This window comes from Durio zibethinus, chromosome 14 (genome assembly GCF_047325235.1).
Source record: "Durio zibethinus cultivar Kanyao isolate XHJ-2024 chromosome 14, ASM4732523v1, whole genome shotgun sequence".
NCBI lineage: Eukaryota > Viridiplantae > Streptophyta > Magnoliopsida > Malvales > Malvaceae > Durio > Durio zibethinus.
Genome location: NC_143175.1, coordinates 1,411,821 through 1,433,541, shown reverse-complemented (window position 1 = coordinate 1,433,541; position 21,721 = coordinate 1,411,821). Strand labels below are relative to the sequence as shown.

The 21,721-nt window shown below is 29.9% G+C and overlaps 5 protein-coding genes across 6 annotated transcripts; 3 read left to right on the top strand and 2 right to left on the bottom strand.

Annotated features, from left to right (window-relative positions):
• Positions 1-2,167: 2,167 nt before the first annotated feature.
• On the bottom strand, positions 2,168-5,722 carry LOC111295066 (uncharacterized). The gene is made up of 4 exons (XM_022888424.2): positions 5,287-5,722; positions 4,804-4,998; positions 3,092-3,273; positions 2,168-2,728 (listed from the first exon to the last, which is right to left on the bottom strand). Exons 1-4 carry the CDS (start codon positions 5,582-5,584, stop codon positions 2,414-2,416), a joined length of 990 nt encoding a protein of 329 aa, XP_022744159.2. The 5' UTR covers positions 5,585-5,722; the 3' UTR covers positions 2,168-2,413.
• Positions 5,723-8,851: 3,129 nt separating this feature from the next.
• On the top strand, positions 8,852-11,039 carry LOC111295124 (putative F-box protein At2g02030). The gene is made up of 2 exons (XM_022888498.2): positions 8,852-9,510; positions 10,272-11,039. Exons 1-2 carry the CDS (start codon positions 9,009-9,011, stop codon positions 10,970-10,972), a joined length of 1,203 nt encoding a protein of 400 aa, XP_022744233.2. The 5' UTR covers positions 8,852-9,008; the 3' UTR covers positions 10,973-11,039.
• A 503-nt stretch (positions 11,040-11,542) lies between these two features.
• On the top strand, positions 11,543-12,627 carry LOC111294611 (F-box protein At3g07870-like). Its single transcript, XM_022888036.1, has 2 exons — positions 11,543-11,660; positions 11,876-12,627. Exons 1-2 carry the CDS (start codon positions 11,543-11,545, stop codon positions 12,625-12,627), a joined length of 870 nt encoding a protein of 289 aa, XP_022743771.1.
• Positions 12,628-12,648: 21 nt separating this feature from the next.
• LOC111295150 (ammonium transporter 2 member 4-like) lies at positions 12,649-14,983 on the bottom strand. Its single transcript, XM_022888533.2, has 3 exons — positions 14,121-14,983; positions 13,701-13,986; positions 12,649-13,598 (listed from the first exon to the last, which is right to left on the bottom strand). The coding sequence occupies exons 1-3, from the start codon at positions 14,706-14,708 to the stop codon at positions 13,042-13,044; spliced, it is 1,431 nt and encodes a 476-aa protein (XP_022744268.2). The 5' UTR covers positions 14,709-14,983; the 3' UTR covers positions 12,649-13,041.
• A 2,317-nt stretch (positions 14,984-17,300) lies between these two features.
• Positions 17,301-18,610, top strand: LOC111293921 (calmodulin-like). 2 transcript variants are annotated; one of them, XM_022886978.2, is made up of 4 exons: positions 17,337-17,589; positions 17,754-17,911; positions 18,132-18,212; positions 18,367-18,598. In XM_022886978.2, the coding sequence occupies exons 1-4, from the start codon at positions 17,514-17,516 to the stop codon at positions 18,499-18,501; spliced, it is 450 nt and encodes a 149-aa protein (XP_022742713.1). In that variant the 5' UTR covers positions 17,337-17,513; the 3' UTR covers positions 18,502-18,598. The 2 variants fall into 2 exon arrangements, with proteins under 2 accessions (XP_022742714.1, XP_022742713.1); XM_022886979.2 differs by lacking the exon at positions 18,132-18,212 and having other exon boundaries at positions 17,301-17,589; positions 18,367-18,610.
• Positions 18,611-21,721: the final 3,111 nt, after the last annotated feature.

Here is a 21,721-nt window from a genome sequence, read left to right as displayed (position 1 = left end):
ATAATCAGATCTACATATAAGTAACTTATACACGAACAAAAACCTAATGAGAAGAAATCAATAAATATAATTTTGTTTAATTTTTGGATTAAAAACTGAAGCAAAGTAGAATAGTTGTCCATATATCATTTTTATATCCATGTATTTATTTTATAAAAAAATATATTTTTGGAATAACATCGACGAAGATTTATTAATGAATTAACTAATTGAAACACATTTTGCTATAATTTTAAAAGAAAAAAATGGGTATTATTTATTTTTAAAAAATTTTATTGAAAATCGAGGAGAGATATAAATACTAATGGTAATGGTCACGTGACAGAAGCAAATGGAAGAATCTGTACATAGAATTCCAAAAGGAAAGCCTCCGCCTTGAGAAGCGGCGGCTCTTTTTGTGGACAAATATTGAATTGGGCCCATCTATCTCTTACGCAGCATCTGTTTATACTGTTTTGTAGGATGGGCTGATAATTACATACTTCAGGATCAAGGAACAAATTGAGAAGAGAAGGCTCAAGGCATTGACCCATCTATGGGTCATCTAACGTCGTGGGAACTCTATCACCGGTTCAGCAGGGCTCACTTCGTGCTGCTGATGGCAAAGAATGAAGTAGTAAAGCTTGTGTAGTTGCTTTAAAGCCAAGTTTTATTATGTTATAGCTCGACCAATGTCAGGTTGACTCTTTATTTTTGGCATCTAGTTTCTGTACTAGGTGAAGCTTTTATGCTCTCACTGTATTCAAAGTGGCTTTCCATGATATCCTGTTGTTGTAAGATGATATGCTAGGTTTAATAGCCTTTAAATAATATAATTTTTCATTTAGTCATTCATGCGTTAATCGACATGTGATGGTTAAGAACTTTATGCTTCATTGATATTATATGAACTTGCTGTAAGTCTGAAGCAGTCAACTAGCCAACGGTTGAAAACCCTTGTTTCTGTAGCTATTTTCATGGTTGTTTGAATTCGTTAGTTATCTAAATGCAGTGCAAGCAGCTGTATTCAAATCAAGACGAACAGAGGTTTTTTTTTTCATCGAAACTGGTGGATTATTGCCCACCTCGGCTTCACTGGTGGTCCCCTGAATGTCTATGGATTGTAGTAATTCCTATATATTAACACTGATTTGCATGCATTTTGGAAACTAAAACATCGTATTCACGTGACGGATACACCCTTATAATATTCTAAAGCACCATAAATACAAGATGTTTCTTCTTCTTTTCTTTTTTTTGTTATTTTTTCTGTTCTTGACTGCAATTTGATCTCACATTTATTAAACACTAATAATTATATCAACTACATAACTAAATTTCAAATTTTAGAGTAACCTGGTGACAGCTTTAGATTGCTACCTTTATTGTCATTTAAGAAAGTATTTTAGGTACTTTTTCTAGCTTTTGGTTCATATCTGGGCCTGAAATTTAGTGTGTCATGTCTATGTGGTGACCATGATAGGTAACCATGATAGCTTCTCATGTCATCAGAATCCGTAGTTCAAACATTGCTGAGGATAATATCTGACGTGGCTAAATTGGAAGGGACACAACAAAAAATCGGGAGGCCAGCTTGTTTACGTGTTGTCATATTGTTTTCAAGTGCTTTTCAATGAAAGGCAGAAAACGACAGAATATTCAGGAATTGGCTTGAGCCCCACCATTTGTGGGGACAAAAAGCAAACCGGCTTGGGGTGATGCTTCTAATAGTCCTTTTGTCTGTGGATAAGTAGTGCTGTAAATCTTTTTCCTTTGCTGCCATAGTAACTCACCACCACTTATCAGCTGTAATACTTTGGCAGTTATTTGCACAAGTTTCTTACATTGTTTCACCCTGCCAATTGAAAACATTTTAGTATGATGAGTAAATGGCTGATCAGTATCAGTAGGAACACTGTAATCAGTTATGGCACCAAATGATGAAGGGATGTTGGCCAACTGGTAAAGATGTTGGCAAGCAGATAAATCCTGAGATCTATTGAGTAATTCATAACTCTTTTCAATGTAGAATTCTGCTCCATAGAATTTCATCTTCAGTATCTTTTTCTTGAAGGCTTGATATTTGTATCCCTAGAATGCAATATGCCACTCCTAGGCATTCTCTTTACATAAATAGGCATGCTAAAGCACAAGTATCTAGTAATCATTACAGTGACAATAGCCAGTATGCATAGCCATAAGATCATTATATGTATTGCTGTGATGTGGCTTAGAAGTGAGGGGATTTGGACAGTAACAATCGTTATAATAGTGTGTGAATCAAAGATATGACAAAGGCCCGATCACCATGTATACAATGTGTAATAGGCAGATAAATAAAAATATAACAACCCCTGTGCAGAGAAGCAAACGCCTGGTAAATATGGACAGGCTCTGTCAACCGAAAAGCCAGATAGTTAGTGCAGCCACTCCCTTAATTGTCAAGGTCACAAAAGATGGGATTGGCTTCAAGCTGCTCTGCAAACTTCTCGAGGATGTCTTTCACATATTCCCTAAATTCATCATCCATTTGTGCAGCACTCTTCTTACTCTGTACTTCAGAAAATACCACATCATATAGAAGAATCACAGCTTCATTGGATTCTGCTGGTGGCAAGCCCAAATCTTTTCCATGTTTCTCAAGGAAACTCCTGATTAGCTTTGTCTTCCCTAGCTCATCTTTTCCACTCTTCTTTTCCTGCAAAGCCCTCTGTATTACATGGTTGAATTGCTTCTCATCTGCCAAAAGCTGCAATGTTTAAACTGAAAGCCATCAGAATTCACCCTTGTGCCTGAAAACTTGATAATTCTCAACAACAACAAGAATGAAGTAACAATTCTCCTACTACATGGGATCAGCTATATTAATTTTTCACATTCTAAGATTTCCAAAATTATATCCAAGTTTTTCTACTGATAGCCTAGTCCCTTAAGAAAGGAGTTTTGTCACCAGAGATAGTGGTGAAGTCTTCTGGATGAAAAACACCCCCCTTCTTTTTCCAACTGGAAATGGTTAAAAGTGTTAAGTAGCAATTACATGTTGAAATTCAAAATGCGATGCTCTTCATATTACTATAATAGAAGAAGGAAAAGCTTTAAGTTCATAATCTACCTTTCTTAGCTTAGAAGCATTGACAACCTTGATGTTCTGGATGATAACAACATGTTTTTCAGTCAATGCATCAGCCGTTTCCTCCAGAATTGGCTGAAGTAATTCAGCAAATTGTGCTTGGCCCAATTCTTCTTCCCCCTCAGCCCCATGCTTTTTTAAGATGTCATTTAGCAGAGAAAATTCTGTTCAAACAATATTTCATATATATATATATATATATATATATCAATTTTTTCTCGGGAATGAACACAAAGGTTAGAATATTGGACATTGACAATCAACAATATATCTTTAAACACTGGATTAAGAAGTATGTAAATGTGATGCTGAACAGAATCCTATTCTTGCTTCAGAGTTTAATATAACATGTTTACTTTTCCATCCAAAATCTCCATGAATTATACTATCTGTTTCAGCATGGAAACCACAAAACTCCGCAGAAAAAATGAAATTAAAACTCCTTTCGCTGGGGAGCAAGCTAAGTGACTACAAGTATCTCTGGCATGCTGTCAGGTATCACTGATTCATTCGGCAGCTCTGGGAAGGAACCATGCTTGCCATTGATTTACATAGCAATATACAAGCATTTATCATTCTTTCCCTTTAGGATGATGGTTTTTTTTATAGTGTTTCACTAAGACTAATCAACGATGCAAAAAGTAAAGGGAAACATCATAATGCATCCATGCAAGAATCATTAAGAGAGTTTCTAAAAACACTCGATTATGGTGAACAAGCTAAGTGATTAAAAGCACCTCTGATGTGCTTCCGGGTATCACTGATTCATTTGGCAGCTCCAAAATGGATGCATGCTTGCCACTGATTTACATAACAATTAGCAATCACTTATCATTCATTCCAGTTCGTACGATGGTTTTTTATAGCGTTTCTCAGAGACTAATCAATGCTACAAAAGTAAAGGGAGATGTCATAATGCATCCATGCAAGAATCATCAATAGAGTTTCCATAGACACTTGATTACAGTAGTTTGCACAATGTGATCTGTTATGGACAATGTACTGTGATCTTGATTTGAAACTCTAATAAAAAAAGGAAAAAAAAAAAGAACTCCAATTTTGTAAAGGAAACAACTGAATTTAACCAAAGCATATGATTATTGTACGAAGCCATTCTGGGCACTTAGCTCAGATACTTCTCCAATAATGAATTAATATTCCAACACTATTGATTATCTCCCAATATGCTTAGTCTCTTGATTTCTGTTGTTTCTTTAATGGTAAAGACATAAATTAGATTCCAATACTAGGAGAGCCAGCCACAGAGCAGGGAAGTGCACTATAAAATTTTGTTGCCTAATTGCAGAGGCAAAAGCTTCCAAAGCAATGAGAGAGAAGGACAACAAGAAGCTCTCACATTTTAACTTTTAGTCACATCTTAACTTTTAGTCACATCTTAACACTTCACATTTTCTAAGAAGTCCATTTCCCACACAGCATGCCATTTCGGGGTTTAAATTATGGTGTCAAACACGCCCTTTAAAATGGGTGATGGGCACAAGTGGATGCAAGGAAGAGATCAAAGGCCTTATTCTCTTAATACATCTCTTATCAGAAAAATATTGCTAAAACATGCGATGTTTGATCCAGAAATGACTTTCACCAGTTGCATTCAATTCGATCACATATCAAAGTTCAAAAGACAATTCTATACATTAAAACTACATAAAAAAGATGGAAATGGAGGGAAAAACCTGAAAAAGGAGGAATCCCCATTTCAACTCCCATATGAACAAGTGCATTCCTTATCTCACTCTTGCAAATCTTTCCTTTATCTTCTATATCCAAATCAGTAAACAAATCCTCTGCCAACATAGCATAATCATCTTCATCCTCCAAAAACATCTTCAAAGTATTCCCATCCAATATTGACACCACTAGTGGATCATCTAAACCATATATCAACAAAAAAAAGTCAATAATTTAAATCAAAATAACCCAAGGCAAAAAAAAAAATCAGAAATCCATCATATAATTTAAAAAATGCCAAAAAGTTTAGCTTTTTGATAATAATACAAAAAAATCAAGAAAAACTAAACACATAAAAGTCAAAAAACCCAAAAGAAAAGAAAACCCAGATCATAGAATCACCCAAAAGATTAAAATTGTTAAAAAGTTTAACTTTTCTTGACAACCTTAATCATCAAGTAATCAAAGCAGACTTAATGGTACTTAACCTTTCAACTCATCAGCAATGGCAGAGATGTAGTCAGAGAGAATCTTAAACGCCTTTTCTCTGTCGAGCTCCATTTGCCGGAAGGTGACTTCATCATCACCGGCTCCGGCGATGACACGAGAAAGAGCGGAAGCTTTAAGGTTTTGAGGCAAAGAAAGGCCAAAGAGAGAGCTAGAGGCTTTGGAGTCAGCGATTTCAAGGAGTTGAGCTCCCGTGACGGTGCCGTTAAGTTCAGGTAAAGAGAGATTGAGTGACCGTAGACGCGTTCCGTCGAGCACCGTTAGACGTCCCTCAGCCATTGTAAGAGAGAGAGAAAGTTTGGAAAGCTTCTGTTTCAGACAAGGTGAGAGATAATCAGATTCTGTTTAAACTATCTTGGTATCGGTGTTTTTGCTCGTTTTGGGTTTGGGACTGATTTTGCTAAAAATATATATCACAAATGGTCAAATGCGAATTTTTTATATATTTAAGACATGATTGATACATGGGATGATGGATCTTATATTATATTTGATTTATATAAATATATATAATTATAAAAAAATTAATTTATTTTTTACAAAAAATGATTTAATACTTAAAAAATAAAAAAATTAATCAATTGAATTGAATCTTATTATATAATTAAAAATTCATTAATAATTTATATTATACAAATTTTGAGAAAAAATAATTTTGAATACTAAATAAAATTATTTTATTTTATTTTAATTTTAATCTTTATTCATATCAAATGCAAGATAAAATATAATTATTTAATTTAATTTAATTTATAATATCATCTTATTTTATTTTATTTTAATTTTATATACCAAATATACACTTAAATTTATTAGATAATATATATAGTTTTGGAGGTATATTTAGGATGTGTTTGATACATAATATTATAATAAGATATATTATGAATATTATTATATTAAATAATGTTATTCTATTTTATGCTTAATGGTTATATTTGATATATAAGATTATGATAAAATATGGTAAGATAATATTATAAATATGTTTAGATTAAATAATATTATCATATTTTATATTTGATGTATGCAATGATTAGAATATGATAATTTATTTATTTATCAAATTTATTATTTCTTAAAATTTATATAATTTAAATTATTGATATAATTTTTAAAAGTATAAATAGATATGTAAGTTTAATTCTATAGATTAAAAATAATTCTCTTCATTGGATAAATTGAATAATCATATACTAAGAAGATATTAATCCTTCTTGCAATCTCCATCCTTATCTTTAAATACAAATAAAACATGATATATGATGATTAGTATTCTATGAATCAAACATGATTGATGTCTGTAAGGATTAAGATAATATAATTTATTTATTGATCAAAATTATCACTCCTCAAAGTTTATATAATTTTAAATTATTGATATTATTTTTAAAAATATAATAAAATATATAAGTTTAATATAGATTAAAAATAATCCTCTCAATTTTTTTATGATTGAATCATTTTATACCAAGAATATAACAATCTTGTAATCCTATCTTTTTAATACAAACTAAACATAATATATGATAATTATCTTTTTATTCTATTTATCATCCGACATATGAGAGATGATATTAATTTATTAGATAAAATATCTATTATTTTTTCTTAACATATATATATATATAAATATATATATATTCCATATTTTATCAATCTTATTTGTTCTTCACAAAAAAAAAGTAAAATCTTATGTGAAAATATATTTAGATTGTTGTAATGTAATTTACAAAGGAAAAAAAGTTAAAAGAAATAAAGGGGGCATGGATAAACGTGGGGAATGGGCTTTGGTGAGGATACACCAAGGGTTTACGCGGTTTCAGACATTGATTTTCTGATGAGAGTTTGATTATCATTGGGCCCATCATCCATATTGGTGTAAAGTCCACTTCCGTTTTTTAAGTTCTTGCTTACCAAAAGCAATAATAATAATAAAAAGAGAAAATAAAAAAGGATAAACACTTTTAAGATATTTGAACATGCGTTTAATTTATATTAAAATCATATTAAAAAGTGAATTTTTAAGCATTCAAAAATATAGTATCACTTAATTTTTTACTAAAAATTTATATTTAATATATTGTATGTTATATATTATAGTAAATTATACAAGGATAATTTATAAAAAATTATTTTTAAAATTAAATGTATTTATTTTTAGAAATTAAATCATATTAAATAATAATTATTTATTTAAAAAATATTTTTTTATATATTTTAATATAATTTTGTTTGTGTGTTGTCACATTGCCAGTCTTAAACCCGAATAAAAAAAAAAGGTTACGATAGATTGATGATCAATATAAAATATAATCAAACCATAATGAAAAGCCAAAACAATAATTTTAGTTGGGTTGTCGCTAAAAAAAGTGATTATTGATAGAAATGAGTGGCACAAAAAAATTAAAATTATAATCTAATTTGATTCTCTTACTCATTTTTCATGCAATCGATTTTAGAATATGAGATGTTTAGTGTATTATTGTTATATATGTTTTAATAAACATTAACTTAATATAATTATATTTCATGAATTATGCAAATTAATTATTATAAATTACATAATATAAATGTATTTCCTAATACAAGTTTTATATATTTTAAAATATTTATATTTTATGGTATAATTTGATGCCTATTTTTAGTGATGTTATTCAAAATATATCAAATCTCATGTTATCAAATTTTTTTAACAATAATAATGTAATTATCAAATAAAATCATCATTTAAAATATAATATCGAAAATGATTATTTCTAAAATAAAAAATAATTTTTATTTTCATTATAAGTATACAAAATTCATATTAGTATTAAGTATTATAATTTATTGTTAATGCTAACAACAATTATATGTCCCAATTAAATTAATTATTTTGTTTGCTTAAAAAAGCATCCAATATTTAATCATTCATTTCATTAGGGTCCTTCAAAATTCAGCCAAAAATTATAAAGTGTTAATCTATTGCATATGTAGATTTAAAATTGAAAAAAGAAAAAATTCCAACACCATAAATACCAAAGAAAAAAAAACACACACAATATGCGCCTTAACATATATCATTAACAGTAATAAAAAAATCAATCATTCAAGACTTTTGACTCATAAAAATTACAACAAACTCACAGGCCACTAAAAAATGTACACATGTCATTCCTTATCTTCGGGGAATCTTATTAATATAGATAAAATTTGTGTAGGTGAAATTTATAAAATTGTTTATTAAAAATAAATAATAAAAATTTTAAATTGATAGATTAATAAAATTAAATGAAAAAAATTAATGATATGTAAAAAAAATTATTAAATACTATTTATAATATAAATTTAATTGATATTTATATAATATTTTTTATTAAAAATTTGTATTTAATAAATTTATATATTAAAATTTATTAATTTTTTTAAAAAATTTTATACGCTTAATGGGTGAAATTTTTTAATTTATCAATTTTAACTTATTAATTTTTAATAAAAATTTAAAAACTTATTTACGAAACTTTTTACAAATCTTCCCTGTTAATATAAAGTATAGATGCTTTTCTGTTCCTCGTCCAATCTAATTGAAAAGAAAAAAAGAAAAATCCCATCCTTGGTATTACCGCAAAAGAAGTAAAATAATCTGATTTATGCTATAGGTTCATCGCCGCCTCTATTGACTATAGGGAGAATTTCAGATAGAAAAGAAAACAGAGAAATAATGGCAGGCCGCGGTGGAAAACGCCTGGAAAGGACGAAGGATAATTGGCCTCAAGATCTCCTCCTTTCAATCTTAGCTACCCTTCCTGCCAAGTCTTTGTTCCGATTCAAATCGGCATCCAAACACTGGCGATCACTGATCACCAACCCTGATTTCATCGAACAACACCTTGAAAACCAGCAGAAGAAAGAGTACCCTCAACTTATATTTGCCTCTACAGAATCTAAAACCGACCTAGTTTTAGAATCTGTGGCGATCGTCGATGTTGAAGTTAGAGAAGTCGACGGAGCAAAAACCAGGAAAGGTTTCAAACGAACTTCTTTGAATATCTGTCATCTTCCAACTGATGTTTACCACATGTCTAATTCTTGTGATGGAATTCTTTGTTTCTTTGGGAAAACTAACGTCTTTGTTTACAATCCTGGAACTAGAGAGTTTCGGATTCTTCAGATTGGAAGTGAGGGATCTTTCCTTGTTACTTCCTACCCTTTTGATTGCTTTGGTAAGTAATTCCCCCCCCCCCCCCCCCTTTTTTTTTTTGTTTAGATAGAATTAAAAAAGGGTGTTCATTAGATTCTGCATTGGAAGAAAGAATTCACTATGAATTGGTTTAGATTCTGCATTGGAAGATAGAATTCACTATGATTTGAAAAGATGGTTTTCAAGATGGTATTTGAGCCTCTCTGATCAAGTGAATCTTGCTTTTACTCTATTCATTGAATGAACTTTTAGGTTGAGTTGATTTTAACAAGAAACACTTCCTTTGGCAACAATTTTCTTAATATCCTAGTTAAAAAGCTCTTGTTGTAACCATTTGCTTGAACTTTCAGCTTCCCAAATACAGTTGGATATCATCAAGGAAAATTCAATGTACAAAAGTTGTGTCACCTAAATTAGCTTCATAATCCAATGAGAACATGTTTTTTGTTCTACAGGGGATAATCTGTCTTGAATTTTAGAGACAAAGGATTTGCAAGAGGTGTGCAGGGTTAAGGGTTTTATGGCTGTTAAGAGTTTTTGAAGTGCTCTGTTTCTTTGGTGTTTCCTGCTTTGTTTTGTTTTAGCATGTATCTTTATTATCTTTGTCTCATATTTTTATTTAAATAATTTGTTTTACCTTTAAAAAAAATCACTTTGATACAACAATTATTGGTATCTTTTCAAAGAATTTTGAGATTTGATATCTAAGTTGGAGTGACTTTCCTACTCTTTTAGAACTTGACTATATTGATATAATATCTTATTTTGATATCATATTTTCAGGACAATTATTCTCTAGGTATCACTTAGTTGGGTTTGGTCGTGATCAAGTTACTAAAGAACGCAAAATTATACGATTGTTTAGACCTAAAGGAGAATTCGAAGATCAAATTCATGAGTGTGAGGTTTTTACATTAAGTTCAGGTGCTGGGTCTTCATGGAGAGGTATTGGTAAAGTTGCATACTTCATTAGGCTAGCACAAAGACCTGTCTATGTCAATGGAACACTTCACTGGATACTTGATGGTAGACATGCTAACCCTTCTGAGTTGATTGTCTGCTTTGATCTCCATACTGAGAAATTCCAAGCAATATCACACCCAAGTTGTTACTCTGAAAACTCCTTAGATCAATATAAACGACAGTTAATGGGATTATTGCATTTGAGAAACTCTCTATGCCTAGTAGAACCAGAACCAATGTTGCAGCTGAATATATGGATAATGAATCAAAGCAATGGAATTTGGGAGAAGCTCTTTTGTGTTGATTGGGAATCGATGAATTATAAAAATCCATTGCCATTTCCAATAGCAGAACTCAAGGATGGAACCTTTTTTGTTTACCATTGTACGGGTAACCTGCAAATATATTATCCAGAGAGCAAAAGTTTTAGTGAAGCACTTTTAGGACATGAAAGGTTGGTTCAGCCCTCTGCATTTTTTGAAAGTTTAGTTCCTTTGTATGGAGAGCCACTGGTGTATTGATCAAGTTATAATACTAAAGATATGTTATTTTTAGTATTAATAGTAATTTCATTTTTATTGGGTGGTGGATCTCTCTTTTTTGATTTTGGAATTTCTAATAAATTTGATTGGGATTTTTTAAATAAATTTTGGAGTTGGACAAATAATGAGCAGAGACCAGTTTAGTCTCCTTTCATTATTTTTATATATTATTTTTTTAATACAATTTTAATTATCATTTATAAGTATGAATTTTACAATTCATAAGCTGAGTTTTATTCGTATAAATAATGTAATGAGTGTAGTGAAAAGTTATAAAAATTTTGAAAAAATATTTTTATCAAAATTTGTTCTAAAATTATCTAAAATTAAAATTTCATTAATGACAAAATTCAATAAAAAAACTAAATTTCTTAATGAAAAATTTGAATTAAATTAGAGTGTTAAAATTAATGTTAAACTAAAATAGAGTGGTAAATTTACTCGTATATGGCTTTTGGAATTTAAACTATTCTTCCCTTATATCTTTATAAATGATTGAGCTCTTTACATTATGCATATAAGATTACTATTTCATGTCGCGTTCGTGCAATGGCGTTCTTTGTATCTATTGATACTTTTACATTCATGTCCACAACCCCTAGCACTGGAGAATTGCGAACTCTGCCTCTAGGGAACACTCATTCACTTTATTACCCGATGTACAAGGGTATGTATTTGTTGATATATTTTTTTTACTTGATTTGTTCTTATTTTATCTTATTTGAGGAAGAGAAAATTGGCATCCAACGCCTTTAATTTTATTGATTAAAAACTCAATTATTTTCACTTATAATTTTCGGTTGCTTTCAATAGATTTTAGAACATTTGAGGTTAAAATCTTAACAAATAATTGACTTTGAATTGTACAAATCAATGACGCAGGACAACATTGCAGTGCAAATAAACTAGTAGGATTTAGTCGTGATCTAGTTACAAAAGAATACAAAATCTTAAGGATATTTAGTGCAATATGTTATGATTCTCTGGATTTTGATGAGTGTGAGATATTCAACTTGAGTTCAGATCCAAGTGCTTCGTGGAAATGGATTGGTTTAGGACCTTATAAACTTGCTATATGGCAAAGGCCTGTCTATGTTAATGGAGCCATTTATTTGTTCACCGATGAAAATTACCATGAGTCTGAAGTCATTGCCATGTTTGACTTGCATAATGAAAAATTCAAAGCAATTGCACATCCAAAATGTTGCTGCTTAGATCCTTTTAAACAGCGCAGTCGAACGGATTTGGTGAGTTTGAGAGGCTGTGTGTGTGTGGCAGAACAAACATATGATTCTCAGCTAAATATATGGATAATGGAAGAAATCTATATATCGATCGATGAAAGCACAGTAATTAGGGAAAAGCTGTATTCCATCAATCTTTTCTTAATGGAATTTGGAATCTCTAATCTTTTCTTATTGGACTTTGGAATGTCTTTGAGATTTTCAATTGCGGAGCACAAGGATGGAACAGTTCTTTTGGCTTGTGGATGGAAGGATAAGTTGTACTTGTATGATCAAAAGTGCCAGAGCTTCAGTTCTTTGACATATGGAACAGGAGGCCTGTTTATGCCAACTACATTTATTGAAAGTTTAGTCCCTCTTTATGGAACAAGGCTGCCATCTTTTTATTGATTTAGTTTGGTCAAACAAGGGTTACTTTTCCAGGTTCTTATATATGTTTTAGCATCAGCAATGTTTTGATATTTGTAATGCAAAGGCATGTATTTAAGTCCTTTTCCAAAATTTTCTTTTCCTGATGATTGCAAGTATGCTTTAAATTTTAATAATATTGCACAATCATTTCCTTCCTGCGTTACGAAGTTTAGATCAAGATTTCATGGTAAAATTGAAGAACAGACCATCTTGCTTGCAAAATATTCTACAAGTTGTTCCAATTTTGAGGTATACAACAATAAATGCCCTCCCCTCTCCTCTTTCCTCTCCAACAACAGCAACAAAAGAAAAAAAAAAAGTTGAATTCAAACAGCAATTTGTCAAAATTCCGCAATAATCCCTCTTGCTGTTTAAATTCTTTGTATATAACTATCATACCATTTGAATGTCACCTATAGATTTAGATGCTACATACGAGAAATCATCTGTATCATACACTTTATTATGTTTAGAAGTGACAAATTTCTCTCTATCATGGCATAAAGCAAAGGCTTGCTCACCATGGACTGCATCATCACCAAGCTCCAGTTCTTCATCTGATAATCTTAGTGGAACTATCAACCCGATTAACCAACAAATAATGCTAGTCATAACAATATTTAAGATAATCACAAATAGCATGGCGGCTAGTTGGATTCCCATTTGTTTAAATCCAGCAGAAGTTCGACCATACTCTAGACCGTATGCTAGGCCAAGGTATTTTTCCCAGTCCGACACCATGTAGAAAAGACGACACAATTTTGGGACCGCGAAGAAGCCTGTAAGAATGCCTCCTAGGGCGCCGGCAATAGCATGAGTGTGGAATATGGCCATGGGGTCATCAACCAACTTCAACAGCTTAACCTTGTTATGGAGCACCATCATTGTGTACCATGGAACACTTCCTGAGATTATACCCATTATGATAGCTGCCCAGCACTGGACTACACCTGTTAAAATGTCACATAGTTATGTAAGTGAAAAATAATTTATTGTTAATACTATTTTTTTTTAATCTTCATTGAGCAAAGATATTGATCAGGTATTTATACCTGCAGCTGGAGTGATGCAAACCAGGCCAGTGATCATCCCTTGTATGGCACCAAGTACAGAAGGCTTCCCAAAGAAAAAGTTGTCAAGGAGGAGCCATGTCAACAGGCTGGTAGCCGTGCAAATGTGAGTGTTAAGGACGGCCAGAGCCGAAATAGTGCTGGCCGCAAATGGAGCTCCGCCATTGAACCCACTCCATCCCATCCAGAGCAATCCTGCTCCTGCAAGCATTAGAATTATATTGTTTGGAGGGAAATTGTGCCTGTCCTTCTCTGTTCTGGGGCCAACCTGAAAGAAATCGCCAGCTCGTTATAAGCTAAAATTTAGTATTTAACACTGAATTTGTTAATTTTGAGGCAAATTTCTCCTTAAACGGTATCGGATTTAGTGGACTTTTCACAGATTGTTACATTGGTGCTTACCCAAAATGCTGCAGTGAAACCGGCAACCCCTGATGAAAGGTGAATAACAAATCCACCGGCGAAATCTATAACCCCCAACTTTGCCAACCACCCTTCTGGACTCCATATGCTAAAAGCTGCAATTGTGTATGACAATGTAAACCATAATGGCACAAACAGTATCCATGCACGAAAATTCATTCTCCCCAAAAGTGCTCCGGCTATCAAAACCAATGTGATTGCTGCAAACACTGACTGAAAAAACACCATTGTCGCAGTAGGAAAGTACCCCAGAAACGCCCGTCCCAGCAAGAATTTTTCGTCTAATGCAACAGCTGGTTTTCCTAGGAAAAACACAAGTTTGTCACCGAATGACATGCGGAAACCCCACGCTACCCAACATACAAGAACCATTGCAAAGGCATAAAGCGCCATGAAAGCAGAGTTTATAGCCCATTTCTTTTTTACCATGCTTCCATAGAGGATCACAAGGCCGGGGATGCTCTGGAGGCCCACCAGGGTTGCTGCTGTTAGCTGCCATGCATTGTCACCCTTGTTCATCCACTCAGGGCTGGCCTCATCAGGTAAAAGGTTGGAAGGCAGCGCCATGGAATCAACAAATGAGGAAATGAAAATTTCTTGATATGAACTTTGTCTATGCAAATATCAAGTATAAAGTTGATTAATTAGAAGTCTAAATTGAGAATAAATTAGTGATTGTATAACCCTTTCGTATGAATTTGCCTGGATGTGTTTATATTATTTTCTTGTACTGATATTAGGCCCTAAGGCCGGCCACGCAGGCAAGTTGGCTTGATCTTTGAATTTTCTTCAGCTACCTGCTGAAATTTGACAGTGATTAGGGAATATCCAATTCCCAAAATTCTGGAAACAGCCAATCATGAAAAGCCATCAAAATGTTGGATGTAAAAAGCATAGAATTAGTTAGAGGTTTTACAAATTAGATTAGCTACTCATGGGCATTTTTTCTGTCAATTTATTTAATATTGATAAGATTCCTATTAAAGAAAATACAATCATCCTTGCCCACACGAGGAGTGCATCTCCTTTTTTGTAGGAGGCATTGCCTTTCGTTTGTGTGATCACAAACACCGAATCTTGTCTTTATTCTGGACGAGGGTCATAATCTGAAAATCAGATTTCATGATTTCTGCTTGACGTTATACAGGAGTTGATGTGACCCTTTTGTCCTTTCTTTGCAGTGCCGGTTTGGCCCGGCAAGGCAGGGCAAACATTTAGACTTTCTTGGCTAGGCCCTGCAACTGAGGCCTGATTCATTTCTCCACCAGTTTCTAATATAAGATGCAATTGCTTACAACTAGGATTAGAATATCGGTTAATTCAAAAACCTGTAAGAGAATGACCAAAAACAAAGATAAATGTCAAACAGGCCTTCAATCATGTCGAAGCACATGGGAATAGTTTCTGGAAAGCTTAGAATGGTAAAAATAAAACTTTAGCCAATCTGGCCCTTTATGGTCTTAAAATAATCAAATATGTCATATGTGAATCATGATGTTGATAAATGTTTATATTCAAAATTGTCTCATTTTGAAAATCTGGTATTGATAGTGTAAATTTGTAATCTACTAATTAAAATCTATCAGCAAACATAAAAAAGAAAATACCAATGTGGAAGGTCATCACTTTGTATTCATATTCTAATTGTTTTGGTATGAATTGTAGAAATATTTGTTCAAATTTTATTTGCATGAAAAAAGTGAAAAGTATAACATGCTAATTTATTTGATTTTGGAAAAGAAAAATTATCGAAGATCAAATTCGAAATTTAATTTAATTGATTCATATAATTATTTTAAAGACCTAATATTTAATAAATTTAAATATCAATATTTGCAATCCATTTACTATTTGAACCTTTTTGTAAAAAAAAAAAAAAAAAAGTCTAAAGTCCACCTTCTCTCTTTTGAAATTGTACGGTTTAAAGAACATGTTGCTCATTGGCTTGGTCCATAGTCTCAGTCCGGTTTGCTGATTATTTGACATTCCATTATTGCAAAGTTCCAGCCTTCTTTCTGTTTGAATTAGTCAGTTCTTCAACCACTGTCCCTTCATTTATTTGCATGTTGAAGTTTCTTGCATGAACAAACAGATGAAAAACGAATCAAAACCATGTGTAGCAAACAAGGAAGACAAATCACAAGAGACATTAACACCATTCACAAAGTTTTTAACCCATTCGTGTGACAGTCCGTGCTGAATACAACATGTTTGATAACATATTTTTCCCATGGAAGATTCAATGTTTAAAGTGTTGAAAAAGGCATCCAATATAATAATATATAAAACGTGTTTAACGATTCAAATTCAATGAATTAACTTTTGGTGCAAAAGTTTCTTAAGAAATGGATCTACAAATCTTTTAATTTGCACTAATCTTTTTGTATTTTTACGTGATTTTGACTCCGAATTTGAGGTTTAATTTATGGGTATTTTTCTTTACTTGTTAAACATGAAGCTAGCTGATTAATATCCTCCGGGATTATGAAATGAATCTTTTTTTCCTCTCCTCCTACAAATATTAGTATAACAATTTCGAAAATGTTGATATTTATAGATAAAGCTAAATTTTATTTTACTTTTTATTTTTTGAGTTATGATTGAAGTTTGAACTTGAAATTTTCAATTTTGAAGTTGATACAAATACCAATAAATCAGCAGTTCATCGATCTAAATAAGAATTTTAAATTGGGATTTTGGTGAACGTCAAAATTCAAAAAGGGCAAATTACAACATTTAAAGGGGGAAGTAATGTAAGAAGTCTGTCTATATCTGCCACTTGCCCAATTGGGTGCTAGTACAGTTTTGCTGAACTCATTTAACCAAAAAAATTAAAAAAAATTTTTTCTATATTTTGATTGAGCTACATTTTTCAGAGTTGAAATCCTCTCTATTATAGAATTATTTCAGTACTAATTTGAATATCAAAATCAAGTTAAATTCATTTTAAGTTTTTCAACACATGCATAGCATGAATCTACATTAAATCTTACCCTGGAAAGTTCAATTCATACTGTCCAAAGTCTACAGTCAAATGTTTATTAGTGGGAAAATATTTATAAGTCATTATCAGTAGGCAGCTGTAATGCCAGAATCCCAAAGAAACATCTCATGGAAAACGCCTTTGAATTCGACCTCAAAATCAATAACAATACGTTTTGAAGAAATTTTGGACTTTGAAATTAAAACCCATCAACTTTCACTTATTACAATTCCTTCTGATCATCAGCATATTTTATACTATAAAATGCTTTGTTTTTCTAACTTGAACCAGGGACAACTTTCACCAAAAAGTACTAGCTGTGAAGATTGAGGGTGCTGTTTTTTTTACCTCCTAATTTCTGCTGGAGTTTTTCACTTTAATTAACAAACATGGGGGAAGTCCTGTATGAAGAACAGGTTGCTGAGTTCCAAGAAGCTTTCTCTCTCTTTGACAAAGATGGTGATGGTAAAGTTTCTTCTCTTAAGTGTTAATTTCCTGAACAAATTATAGCTACAACTGCCCATCAACGGTGTTTTAGAAGTAGAAACTTAAAACAATTAGACCGTGAAAATAACATCCTCATGTTAATTTGTTTACATATGGACTGATCATTGTTAAATGCGTTATAGGCTGCATAACCATGGAAGAACTTGCTATCGCTATCAAGTCACTGGATCAGAATCCAACAGAAGAGGAGCTGCAAAACATGATCAATGAAGTTGATACTGATGGTAATGGAACAATCGAATTTGGGGAATTCTTGAATCTCATGGCAAGAAAAATGAAGGTAATTATGTATATTTGGGTTATCAGCTTGATACTATAGTCCATTTTATCACTAAGAAAGACTAATTATTGCAGCCTGAATTTAACTCAATTAATTCATATAGCTATTGGATATACTATAGTCCGGTATTCAAATCCCAGTTTTTATAACTTCTTCCTCTATCTTCATGTTGCGACTTTCTCGGTAAAAAAAAAGTGATTATTATGTGAATCAATAATAGGAAGCAGATGCTGAAGAGGAACTAAAAGAAGCTTTCAGGGTATTTGACAAGGATCAAGATGGCTACATATCTCCTAACGAGGTTGATCAACTCTTCTACTTATAACCCTCAAAATAGACACAAATTAATAAAAACAAAAAAAACAAAAATGAAAAGGCATTTATATCTCATTTTGTTGGGGGTTTTTTCTTATATGCTAGTAATTAATTTGTTTGGAATAATAATGCAATTGCAGTTGAGGCAAGTGATGACCAACATAGGAGAGAAACCAACAGATGAAGAATTAAAGCAGATGATTAGAGAGGCTGATTTGGATGGAGATGGTCAAGTTAACTATGAGGAATTTGTGAGGATGATGTTGGCTGCTTGATCAACTTGTAATTCCTGCAAATAACCTCAGTGTGTATATGAATATATATATATATATATATATATATATTTATATCATCTATATATAAAAGTGTAAACTTTAAAATTATTAAAAGTGAACGATATAAATATCCTTACAAATTTTAAGAAAAAACTAATTTACCTTTAAATTTTTAGCATTTTTTATTTATGTATTAAAGATTATTTTCCATTAAATATATATAATTTATTAGTTAATTATTTAAATTAATCCAAAAGTGCTAAAGTGAATAGCATAAATATCATTATAAATTTTAAAAAATAACAAATTTACCTTTAAATTTCTAGCATTTATTTATTTATTTAATAAAGATTATTTGCCATTAAATATATAAACATTTTATTTGTTAGTTATTTAAATTTAAATCAATTAAAATTTTATGAATAGAATTTATATCAAATTAAACTACATTAAAAATTTATTTGTGGGATATGGTGGATGTGTTGTCGAAAATTAACTCAAATTTACTCTTATCTTTTTTTTTTGTAAGATTTTTTTGTTTAATTTAATAAGTAATAATTCAATTAAATTCATATAAAACATATTTCTCATCCTATGGGCGATGGCATACTATGAGTCATTGATATTGAACAAAACATAGATAAAATCTTTCCTCTATTGCTTAATAAGTCATTATTTTAGTCTAAATTATTATATTACAACGTTTATGCCCCCAAAAACATTTAATTTTAAGTAAAACATATAATATTTTTTTTCAAGATACAACCTAATTTACTCTTTATCTTCTTTAATAGTACATATCATGAGTCCTTAAATATATTTATTTTTTATTTATTTAATTTAGATCAATTAAAATTAAAGTTCATACAAAATTATTAATTAAATTATCAAAATATCATTGAGAAAGAGTAGTACATGTATTGCGGTAAGTTTGTATATTTGAATTTTTTTATTTTTTTATGATAAATATACATTTATATGTGTAATGATTGCAAAGGTTGATTTATTTTACTATAATATTTCTAATCATTTTATGCAATCACGTCTTAACGTTACAATGACTAAATGAATATTTACTTTATGAACAAAATCTCTTGTATATGTGAATTGTAACTAAACTTAGAGTTTATTTTGTCTTCTATAGATTGATTCTATATTACATCCAAATTAATTTCAGTCAATCCTTATTCTTTTATTTTTAATTTCAAATATTTTTTATTTAAGATATTTTTATGAAATCATAGTCAATACTGTTAAGAAACATTAATCTTAAAGAAGAGAAATTATTTGATATAATGTTAGTTGAGTTTTTTTTTAATTTCATAAGTAGGTTAAAAAATTAACACATCACTCACTTATTTTTTTAATTAGGTTTGTTTTTTTAATATCACTCACTTATTTTTTTCAATTAGTCTTTTTTAATATACTCTGAAGCTTAAAGGGTATGTGTTACATTACTAATTTCAATTGTGAAATTTAAAAACTCTACTATCAATATATTTTATAATTTTTTCTTGAATAATATAGATTTATTTTTTTCAATCAATAATGCTCTAGAATATTTTTGTATTTTGATAGTGAAAAATATTTTAATCATATGATTAATTGTGCGTATTTTGTTGAATAATCAAAGCTTTGTTAGTTTTGTAACCAATTATTATATTCTTTGAATCAATAATGTTATAGTTTATTTTCTATTATTTGTGTATATTCTTTAAGTATATTATTATTAATTTGTACTCTTATCATGAAAGTATCTATTTAATAATTATTTGTACTTTATGAGTGTGTTTATTATAGATAAATATATGTATCATCTATGATATCTACATATGGAAGTGTGAACTCTAAATAATATTAAAAAGTGATTTTTTTTTTATTTCTTACACTCCTATTAATAATACATTGCATGCCAATCATGCATGTCCAATCAATTCTTTGATTCATAAAGAAAAGAAGACATATAATTAAATTCATTAGTTGCATAATAAAAAATTTGAAGTATAAGAATGTAAAATAAAATATGTTTATTTATATAATCTTACAATTAAGATCAAAAATTAATTCAATTAATAATGTTAAATTATATATATACAAAAATAAAACAAATGAATCAATTAATATTTTATATAGATTGTAAAATTATTAAATTAGTCTTTTTATTATTCAGTAGGTCAATATATCATAATATATATGAAAATTATTAAAAAAAAAGGTGTTGGATGACAAATGATAATGTGACATTTAATTTTTTTTTCTCTTAATGTGTAAAAAGTGCTAAACTTGGAATTTAGTCAACTTTACTATAAAAAAATTTATTTAAATTTTAGCTAAATATTTAGAATACTCCCAAACATATACATACTTTAGATTTTATAGCCTATCTTGAATAAGACATTTTGTAATTAAGAAAATGTTTAATATATATCTATATTATATAAAAAATATGATAATTTATTAAATTATCTCTATTTATTTTTGTTTAATATTTTTTAGTAAATTAAAATATTATCTATTTTTTATTTATTTTCTTATTAAAATAGTTTTTCTTTAGTTAAGTCATTCATGCCCCAATTAAAGCAAGCAATACGGCTAGAAGGCTTAAAATAGTTTTTCTACAAATGAATAATTTAGTGTTTATAATATATTACACCTATTAATATGATTTACACAATTAAATTAATTATAAAAGAAATCAATTATAACTTAGTAGTAAATGTATAATAATATAGTAGCAAATTATTGATAATTTTATTATACATTAGTGATAATTTAGACAAAATCAATAATAACTTTATACTAAATTAATGATAACTGTATAGTAAATTATGAATAATTTCATAGTAAAATAATAATAACTTAATAGTAAATAAATAATAATTTAGTAGTAAATAATTGATAAAATTATATATGATAACATAATAATAAATACATAATAATATAGTAGGAAATAACAAATAACTTAACAGTAAAACATTTATACATAATTGTAAATGTATAACACATATTAGTAATTAAAAATAACTTAATAAAAAATAAATGATAACTTAGTAATAAATCACTGATATCTTAATAGTAAATTAATGATAACTTAATAGTAAATAAGATTTAGTTTAATATTCTCTCCATCCCAATAAAATTGTCACATTTTTTTTCAATTTTAATCACCTGTTCTTTTTTATTTATTATTGATAAAAATATGAAAAAATATTTTAAAAAC